This window comes from Populus euphratica, unplaced genomic scaffold, assembly GCF_000495115.2.
Source record: "Populus euphratica unplaced genomic scaffold, PopEup_1.0 scaffold234.1, whole genome shotgun sequence".
Classification (NCBI taxonomy): Eukaryota; Viridiplantae; Streptophyta; class Magnoliopsida; order Malpighiales; family Salicaceae; genus Populus; species Populus euphratica.
The window spans coordinates 562,927-573,311 of NW_011499928.1; the positions used below are offsets into that span (position 1 = coordinate 562,927).

General features: G+C 34.4%; 1 protein-coding gene across 1 annotated transcript; it reads left to right on the plus strand.

Moving 5' to 3' along the window:
• Positions 1–5,984: 5,984 nt before the first annotated feature.
• Positions 5,985–10,279, plus strand: SKS17 (SKU5 similar 17). Its single transcript, XM_011040926.1, has 9 exons — positions 5,985–6,097; positions 6,225–6,373; positions 6,481–6,590; positions 7,057–7,327; positions 8,001–8,097; positions 8,215–8,560; positions 8,675–9,040; positions 9,116–9,194; positions 9,818–10,279. The coding sequence occupies exons 2-9, from the start codon at positions 6,230–6,232 to the stop codon at positions 10,019–10,021; spliced, it is 1,617 nt and encodes a 538-aa protein (XP_011039228.1). The 5' UTR covers positions 5,985–6,097; positions 6,225–6,229; the 3' UTR covers positions 10,022–10,279.
• Positions 10,280–10,385: the final 106 nt, after the last annotated feature.

Below are 10,385 nucleotides of genomic sequence, written 5' to 3' on the forward strand. Positions count from 1 at the left end.
TGGTTTGACCCCGGTCTTGCCGGGTTATTTATTACTTCGACACTCCTGCACTTGGGAGAAGACATCAATCTTTTAGTCATGTCATATATCAAGCTCTCAACAACACTAAGGTATAAAGTAGAATCTAACAAAGGTAAACCATCATAAAAAGAATATCTTATGCTAACCTCAATGAAAGTATATACAATCTTATTATTAATAAGTCTAGCCCGCTTAAGAATATTTGCAATATATTTTGACTGAAAAAGAAGATAACCTTTAGGTGAGTAAGTTACCTTAATACCTATGAAATGTTGAAGATAACCCAAATCTTTCATTTCAAACTATTTAGCTAACTCTATCTTTAAAATTGAAATACTATCAATGCTATCACTAATAATAATTATGTCATCAACATATAAAAGCATAATGATACGACCTATATCAATGCACTTAATAAAAATAGCAGAATCATAACTGCTAGAAAACAAATCTAAGAGAAGAGATCATAACAAAAAATTCTCAAGCCAAGCATGAGGTGTTTGTTTGAGACCATATAATACTTTTTTAAGCTTACAAACATACCAAGAGTCATGTGAAACACTAGGAAGTGGTGTCATATAAATTTATTCTTGAAGATCTCTATTCAAGAATGTATTTTTAACATCAAGTTGAGAGATATATCATTGATGAATTGAAGTTACGATAACAAAAGTATAAATAATAGTCATTTTTACAATAGGAGTAAATGTCTCCTCATAATCCATACCATATTGTTCGCAACCAACATAACTTTATATCGTTTAATAGGCCCATCAAAATTAGTCTTAATCTTATACACTTAATAACAACCAATAACACTCTTATCAAGAGGTAGAGGAACCAAATATCTAGTATCTTTCTTATGCATAGCAAAAAAATTCATCATTCATAGCTTGATACAAAAAAAAAATAAAAATACCTTTTTATAGGGAAAAGGGTAAGAGAGACAATGAATATAAGCTAAAAATAAAGTAAATGATTAAGAATAACAAGAATAAGCAAAATATGATAACTTTATAGACTTATAAATGCTTATGGATTGATAAAGAGGTAGATCCACAGTATCAGACAGAGCTTGAGGGATTGTAGAGAAGAATAAAGCTTCATGTGTGTCGGAGAATAAAGTGTCAGTACCTATAGAATGATCAGTACGAATTGATCGAACATGAGGAGGAGTATTTGAGGTACTAGGAACCTGAGATAAGAAACTATCAAAAATTTTTTTTTTAAAGGATTTATACAAATAAGATTAGATCTAATCAAGCTATGGATAATGGATAGAATAGAAAAGAACAACATAATGAGACACATAAAGTTTCTAAGTTATTGGATCAACACAATGATATCTCCTTTTACCTTTACCAAAACCAAGAAAGACACAAATAACAAATCAATAGCACAACTTACTGCATTCTACATGAGGATAAAGAATAAAACAAGTACAATGAAAAGCTATAAAAGAAGAATAATTAGGGGGATACCCATATAATTTTTCAAAAAGAGAAAAACCTGAAATATAAGAATATGAAATTGTATTAATAAGATAATAAAAGAGAATAAGAAGTTTCGATAATATGCCTATGTTTTTTTTCAGCAACTCTATTTTGCCTAGGAGTATCTATATATGAAGTTTGGTAAATGGTTTCATCTAAGGCAAACAACTCGTGAAATTTATTAGAGGTATATTTCTCACTCAAATTACACTTAAAACATTTTATAACAATAAAATATTGAGTTTTGATAAAAGCTCAAAAGGTTGTATATATCTCAAAGAATTTAGAATGACTTTTTATTAGATAAACCCAATAATAACGATTATGATCATTAATGAAAAAAACATAATATCAAGATACTTTTTTTGTGGCAACAGGAGAAGGTCCCCTATACATCAAAATGAATCAAGTCAAATGGGGAAGAAGAAACAAAAATACCTCAATTAAAAAGTAAAATAAAAATTTTTATCAGTTTGCAACCACTACAATAAGAAATATCATAAGTTTGAAAATTTTCTAAAGCTCATATGGATGCTAAAAATCTTAAACGAGAAGACGAAACAATAGGTAAACAAGAATGCCATAAATAAAAACTAGAAGAGAAAAGACATAGACAAAAAGAAAACAAATCAACACTAGTAACAGTAGTAATAACAGCAATAAAAATTGACGCTTTTAACTCATCCAAAATATATAGTCCATTCTTCCCATGACTTGTCCCAATCAACTTCTAAGATTGCAAATCATGTACATAACAAAAACAAAAGGAAAAAAAAAACCTAAATAATCTCCAAAATTACATAACTGACCAACACAAAAAAAATCAATTTGAGTATCGAAATAAGATAAACACTAGGAAAAGACAAGTGAGGTGTGACAATAAAACCAACACCTGTTAACAGTATGAGAGTGCTATCAATAGTCATAACAGAAATAGAAGGCCAGGAGACATAAAAGTAAAAGATAAAGAATCTGAAGATATGTGATGTGAAGCACTAGAATTCATGACTCATTCAGAATGTGACATACCTGAGGAACTACAAGATAATTAACCTATGAAAAAAGAAGTGGTCAATGCTTGTGATTGTAAGGAGATAAACTTGTAAAATTGCTCAACTAAGGTACTAAAATCAATGATAGAGCCTGATGAAATTACTGCTTCAGTATTATGGTATGGTGGTTTATAATCCTAAGGTGATTTATGAGTATTAGATTATGACTGATTGTCAAGCTTCCAAGCTTGATTTTGCTATCTTAACTGGGGAAATTAAGCCTTTTAATGACCTTTTTACTTACAGAACTTATCAAAGGAAACCTTTGTGTAAGACTTATTCTATTGATTAGAGAATGGCTTAGAGGGTACTACTAATAGAGAATGATTGGAAGTAAATTTTTTTTTCTTTTTAGAATAAGACTAAAAATGTATTTCCTAAGCCAATAACTTACTAATAATAGAGTCAATAGAAAATAGTGGAGAATGATACAAAACTGAACCTCTAAGTCCTTTAAAATGATTGTGAAGTGCTATTAAAAACTATATCAATCATTGTTGCTCTTTATGATCAATATAGGCATCATATGCCTTTAATTTTATCGATTCTGTAAGAGCCATATGCCTTTAATTTTGTCGATTCTGTAAGAGCCAATTAATCCTAAAGATTTGTCATAACAGGATAAAACTCTTGAATACTTATATTCTTTTAGTGAAGAGCTCGTATATCACTCTCTAATTGATACTACTTTGCAAAATTTGATTGCGTGAAGAATTTTTATAGATGATTCCAAACCTTCTTTATTGTCTCATACTTCGCTAACTACATACCTATAGAATGCTCAACATAAATTGTTAATCCAAGTAATAATCTTTTAATTGTTTGCTTTCCATGCATCTATCAAAGCACCATACCCTACATCAGTATTTCAAGGTATCACATAAGTTCCACTAACATATCCCTACATCCTTTTGCCTTCACAAACTAAAGCAAATCATTTTTTTCATTGGCTATAATTAACAAACAAAGGAAAACTAGAACATAAAAGAAGTAAAGAACAAAATACCTAATTGCAAAAATTGAACACATATTATAAAAACTGAACAAATATATTCTCAAAGTTATGCAATCTCTCAAAAAAAAAATTACAAAAAGAGAACTCAGATATTAAATTGCAAAAACTGAAAGGAACAAATACCAAATTTACAGAAACAAAAACACAAATATCAAATTACAGAAATTGAAGGGAAGATGAAAGATGTGTTTAAGATTAAACCTTGTTACATAAAATCATACTCTGATACCATGTTAAACAATTCAAAATTAAACAAAGAGAAAATATGAACATAAAAAAAAGGAGAGGATACAGTTTCATAGATTACTTTATTCCGCAATTCTTGTTTTAATCTAAATACAAAGAGATTATATATAAGTTAAATTAAAAATACTATTTTACCTTAATAAATAAAATAAAATAAATATATTTCTTAATAAGACCTTATATTTATAAAGATTTATAGAAACTCTCATTTTTTTTTAATACTACATGCCACTATTTTAAAATATTCAGGCATTACACTATTCCAAAAACATATTAAAGAACAAATCTGACCCCATTTAGTTAGACAATGGTTGATGTGTCCCAAAAAAAACAATTTTATCCCTTAGTGATAATTAAATGGAAGATTTCTTTGAAAGTAAAGTGAGGTTTTCAACGTGGACCCTGGATTGCTTCAATATTTTACTCACATAATTTAGAGTTTTCTGTAATTGAATACATAATGAGTGCATTCAAGCACCTTTTTATTTTTTCCCCCCAGGTGCTATAAAGAGAAATAAATTATGATGATCTCCATCGAGCACCATCCATTGGCTCAGGTAGTGTGGGGCAGAGAGAAGGCTTTAGAGGGTGGAAGGGTCCCCACTATCCCCACCTCAGACCCGTATTCTCATGCAGGAAAAATTATGGCTCATCAATGGTCACGGGCAGAGGCGGGGCTCCACCGCAAAATTGTGGCCAACTTTCTGTTTTTCTTCCTCTCTCTCTCTCTCTCTCTCCCTGGTGGCCAATTTTCTGTTCTTCTACCTCTTCTTCCACTCTCTCTCTCTCTCTCCCTATTTTTTTTTTGAACGATGTGTCACGCGCAATGGTAAAGACGTGTGGTACCCACTTGTTGTTTAAGAGTCAAAAGCTTAAACCCCAATCGCCGACATCTCACGTGGGCGCTCATCAGGGATCCTCTCTCTTTTGTTTCGTTGTTAGCTCATATTAGTCCTCAATGTATAAGTCTTATCTCAATTAGGTCCCCAACTAAATTTTAAACAAACGAGTCCCGATTTATCTCATTGGATCCTTCTTGAATCAATGTGACTAAGAGTTTCCTCAATTGAATCCCCCGACTCTAGGTTTTAGACCATATTGGGTTTATTTTTATGATGGATGGACCAAATTGAGGATACTTTATATGATGGGCACCCAATTGATGAAAAATATAGTTTAGAGACTTAATTGAGGTTATAGATTGGACCCAAATCTGAGGTTTCCGTTTTGTTTTTCCAGTATAGATTTCACTAGAGACAAGTCATTAGATAAATTTTCTGCTTCAAAAGAACCCTCATGTTATAGATTGGACCCATATCTGAGGTTTCCCTTTTGTTTTTCCAGTATAGATTTCACTAGGACAAGTCATTGGATAAATTTTCTGCTTCAAAAGAACCCTCAATGGATATTCTTTTAATGGATTAATGGATGCAAGGAAACTTCCTCTTCCACTTCAAAAGACTCTTCAATCATGGGCAACCGTTACTTGAACTTTGCAATTCTTTCTGGGCAGAAGCTATATGACAGATGCAACCTTTCGAGCGCATGACTTGTTGGTTCAATACAGAGAGATATGGAACTATAAGAGAACATGTTGGCATTAGTAACACCTTCGTGAAATTCATTAAGGTTTTTTCTTAGGTAGGTTTGGTCAGTCATGTCCGTGTTTAATGGGCACTATCCAGTTTGAATTCCATCTGAACCGTCACTTAGCTGGATTCATGTACTGCGTCTAGCAAGCTGTGAGCAAATCCAAGCATTGTCTTTTATTATTGTTGTAGTGAAATATTTTAAAGCATCGAGGACCAGCGTTATTGTTTTGAGATGAAAGACAGTGAAAACAGAGGAAATATATCTCCTATTGATCATTACTAGTAATTGAAAAAAAGAGTACAAAAAAAAATTAAAATTGACAATTCAAGAGGGAAAAGAAGAAGAAGAAAAGATTAAAGCTGGTGAGCGCAATTAGAGGATGGTTTTCGTATGATCTCCTTTCAAATCACAACTAAACTTACTTTTTGCATGAAAAGAAAAGAAAAGAAATGATTTAATCTTTGGTTTAAAGAGATTATGATTAGAACGCGTGAAATCCGCCGAATATGTATGAGCTCAGTTTAATGCAAGGGAAAAGCAAAGAAAAAACATTAAGTGGTGTAGCTCCTACTCGCGGGCTGTCATTATTTATAGCCTGACCTCACCAATCGACTTCTATCATATTATTATTGTCACCACCTAAGAACAACTGTCATCCCTCTCAAATCCAGTAACTAGTAATGTTCCTTTCTCAATCATTTACTTGTAGTCAATGAGAGTGAAGTCTTCTGTCTCATTTTGTTTTTGCTTATAGCTGACTTTGGTGGCATTGGTTCATTTGCATTGCGTTTTTTATTTTTGCAGATCCAATGGGAAATGCTGTCTTGCTTCACTTGTTATGTGGAGTTTTGGCTGTTTTGAGTGCTTCTTTAGTGAATGCAGATGACCCTTATAGGTATTATACATGGACTGTCACTTATGGGACTGTTAAACTTCTTGATGTGCCCCAACAGGTTGGTAGCTCATGCTGCTGCTGCTGCTGCTCTGTTATGGACTGTTTGTGATAATTTTGGATTTAGGGTTTTCTTAAAATAGAAGGTTCTGTGTTTTGTCCATGCAGGTTATCCTTATCAATGGCCAGTTTCCTGGTCCTAGGCTTGATGTGGTCACCAATGACAACATTATCCTCAACCTCTTTAACAAGCTGGATCAGCCTTTCCTGTTGACATGGTGGGTGGTTTTCTCTTGTCACTGCATTTCTTGAATGAATCGTCTCTTGGGTTACCTACTACTCTTTCTTTATTCTTTTCATTTTTTGATGTGTTCAACATTGGAGCTCTTGGATTTTGGCTACTTTATGCGTCTGAATTAATCAACGTCTCAAATGTTTAATTAATTCAGGCAAATTGCTGCTCCAGACTTGGTTGAGTGGAGTTTCTTATCTTCTCAAATCCTATTCTTGTTAATAGAAAGCTAGAGTATCATAATTCTTTGTTTTAGTAGTCTGCATTTTGTTTGCCATCAAAACATAACATTTTTATTTCTTTATTTCAGCAGTCCTTTCTTCTTCGGAAGTCGAGTTTTATGCCCAGTGATGATTCCATATCTGCATTTTGATTTTCTCCTTGGCTTGTTATTTGATTATGGCAATCTAGTGAAAGCATTGCATTCTGAGAAATTGTTTTGTAACAACTAGGAATGGAATTAAACAAAGGAAGAACTCATGGCAAGATGGAGTGCTGGGAACCAATTGTCCCATCCCTCCCAACTCTAACTACACTTACAAATTCCAAACCAAGGATCAAATTGGTTCCTTCACATACTTCCCATCAACTCTGTTGCACAGAGCTGCTGGAGGATATGGAGCAATCAATATCTATGAGAGACCGAAGATCCCAATTCCTTTCCCTGTTCCTGATGGCGATTTCACTCTACTTATTGGTGATTGGTACAAGACCAGCCACCAGGTAAGCAACATTTACTTTCCTTTTACTTTGAAGGTGTTCTTTTTTCTTTTCTTTACTCTCTAGATACGTTCTGTATTTCTTCATTCCAGTCCTGATATTTTGTTCAGCACCAAGACATTCCCATTGACACGCTTTAGCAAGCATATAGGCAAATGCTGAAACATACATGTTTTATGATGTCTAAGTTGTGTTATTTGGGTGTATTTTTTGTTTTTATTTGCTTCCAAACCATTAGCCTATTGCCCAGAACAGCAACTGGGTGATGAGAGCTTGTGATTATGAATTTTACTCCAATTTTCTTTGAGATTAACCGAAATGACCGAATTCTTTTCTTTCTTGCTTTGGGAAATATGCCTCCCCTTGGTGGATGAGATACCACTCGAGATTTATTGTTGTTTACAAGCTGCTATGTTTTGGTTTTCTTTTCCTTTGGAACACAACCTATTGAACCATGAGTGTTCTGGAAATCATGTCAATTAGGTGGAATCTTGATCATTATATGGATGCTAATTATTCATTGTAGGGCCCTCTGATGCCATAGAGCAGTGGTTTAATAAATTAGCTCTACACGTTTCCTGGACCAAGTTTCCTGTGCACATGTCCTAGCTTCTTTAGGAAGTCTGTCTTCCTGTCTTGGCACCACCGTCCATGTTAATCAGTTTTTATTTTGCAGACCTTGCGGGCATACTTGGACTCTGGCAGAACTCTTCCCTTTCCTGACGGTGTACTTATAAATGGTCAAACTTATTCTACCTTCAGTGGTGATCAAGGTCATACATTGCACTATAATTCTCTTGGTTCCTTTCATGATATTCAGCATTGAAACCATTCTAATCATACTCTTTCACAAATTATTTTTCCAAACAATGTTTTCCTCTTATTTTCAGGTAAAACCTATATGTTCAGGATTTCAAATGTGGGGATGTCAACCTCATTAAACTTCAGAATTCAGGGCCACAGCATGAAGTTAGTTGAGGTTGAAGGATCTCACACTGTTCAGAACATATATGACTCGCTTGATGTACATGTTGGCCAATCCGTTGCTGTCTTAGTAACCTTAAACCAGAGTCCAAAGGATTACTACATCATTGCATCTACACGTTTTAATAGGAAGATTCTAACAACAACAGCAGTTTTACACTACTCAAACTCTCGGACCCCAGCCTCTGGACCTTTGCCGGCGGCTCCATCTTACGGATATCATGGGTCCATGATGCAAGCACGAACTTACAAGTACATGAATCTTCAGAAAATTTTAGCTTGTTTTCCATCTGCACAAGTTGAGTTGATTCATTTGATATTCGAGTAGAATGATTGTTTCTCACCATTTCGTTGTTTTTCTTGCAGGTGGAATTTGACAGCGAGTGCTGCCAGGCCAAATCCTCAGGGCTCATATCACTATGGAAAGATTACACCAACAAAGACTGTTGCGTTGGCCAATTCAGCTCCTTTAATAAATGGAAAGCAGCGCTATGCAGTTAACAGGGTATCCTATATTAATTCTGATACCCCACTGAAGCTGGCTGACTACTTTGGCATCCCTGGAGTCTTTAGTGTGGATTCCATCGAAAGCTCTCCTTCTGGTGGTGCTGCATTCTTATCTACCTCTGTTATGTCTGCCAACCTCCATGATTTTCTTGAAGTTGTTTTTCAAAATGATGAAAAAACTATGCAATCTTGGCATCTTGACGGCTATGACTTCTGGGTTATCGGGTAACTACGAAACATTTTGTTATATGTACTTTTTGCACATCGAGGAGACTCTAATCCTTAATTTACCACATGCAGTTATGGTAATGGCCAGTGGACTTCAGCCAAGAGAAGCACGTACAATCTAGTTGATGCTCTTACCAGACACACTGTTCAGGTAAAATAAATAGATGTTCTCATTAGATTGTTTTCCTGGATCGGTATGGCAGATGACAGATAGCTCGCCTACTAATTGCATGTGATAAAATACTAAAATTCATTAGTTTCATGTGGCAAGACACAAACTTGTTCTTTACTGTTGCCAAAGGAGACAAAAAAGAGTAAAAGATCAATTGCCAGAAACATTTGCTTTATTATCAGTTCCAAAACCATCATCTTTTCCCTGTAACCGACTTTTGTTGGATCATTACCCTTAAGTTTTTCCAAAAATTGTAGTGTTTGCTAAGTTATTTGTGGTTTGCCGTAACTAGAATTTCCATACTTGAAAGAACAACTCTGTTTATGAGACTGGTTACAGTTCTTTTTCTCGGTTCATCGTCTTATACTTTTAGTCGATGTCTTTTGCACGCCATCCTAAAACTCGTGCTTCATGCAATCAGTCTACGTGGTTGAGTATGCACAACTTAGAAAGCTTAGCAATTTCATTCCATCATTTTCTGCAGCTCAAATTCGGATAATATCATTATAAACAAGAAATGCAATGATCAATCATGCCCATTATCAAATCGTTTCAGTTTACATTTGTTTTCATTTTCTTGATGAGCTTTCACCTACTTGCAGGTGTACCCAAAATCATGGACTGCTATTTACGTCTCATTAGACAACCAGGGTATGTGGAACATGAGGTCGGCAATATGGGAAAGGCAGTATCTTGGGCAACAATTCTATCTCAGAGTCTGGACTCAAGTCCACAGCCTTGCAAATGAATATGACATTCCCTCTAATGCTCTACGCTGTGGCAAAGCCATCGGAATACACTCTTAGTTTCACCAACTATTAAATCGCAGTCTGTTTTCTTGGTCATGAGAGTTTGACTAGCAAGGGAAAACAACACAGAGACAGAAACCATGGAGCATATTTAATTGAATATTGACTTTGTTATATATGTATATCTAGAGGGAAACGAAACTCAGATTTTGGTTGCAATTTATGGTCTTTGTCAGCTTTAAAAGCCTGGAATCCTGCTCATCTTAGTATTTATTTTCAGATGGCTAACAAAAGAAATTTAAAATTACATCTAAACAAATTGAATACATGTCGAAGGTCTGTGTTTGTGTTTACTTGCATCAAGTTGTCTTGGCTTAATAGGAATGCTTGTTCATTTTGCTCTTATTCTGCAAACTCTAGC

Excerpts from the sequence above, each read along its gene's own strand:
- SKS17 (XM_011040926.1), top strand. The coding sequence starts at position 6,230 with ATGGGAAATGCTGTCTTGCTTCACTTGTTATGTGGAGTTTTGGCTGTT. Across the intron at positions 8,561-8,674 it reads ATGCAAGCACGAACTTACAA|GTGGAATTTGACAGCGAGTG; the intron begins GTACATGAATCT and ends TTTTTCTTGCAG. Across the intron at positions 9,041-9,115 it reads TATGACTTCTGGGTTATCGG|TTATGGTAATGGCCAGTGGA; the intron begins GTAACTACGAAA and ends TACCACATGCAG.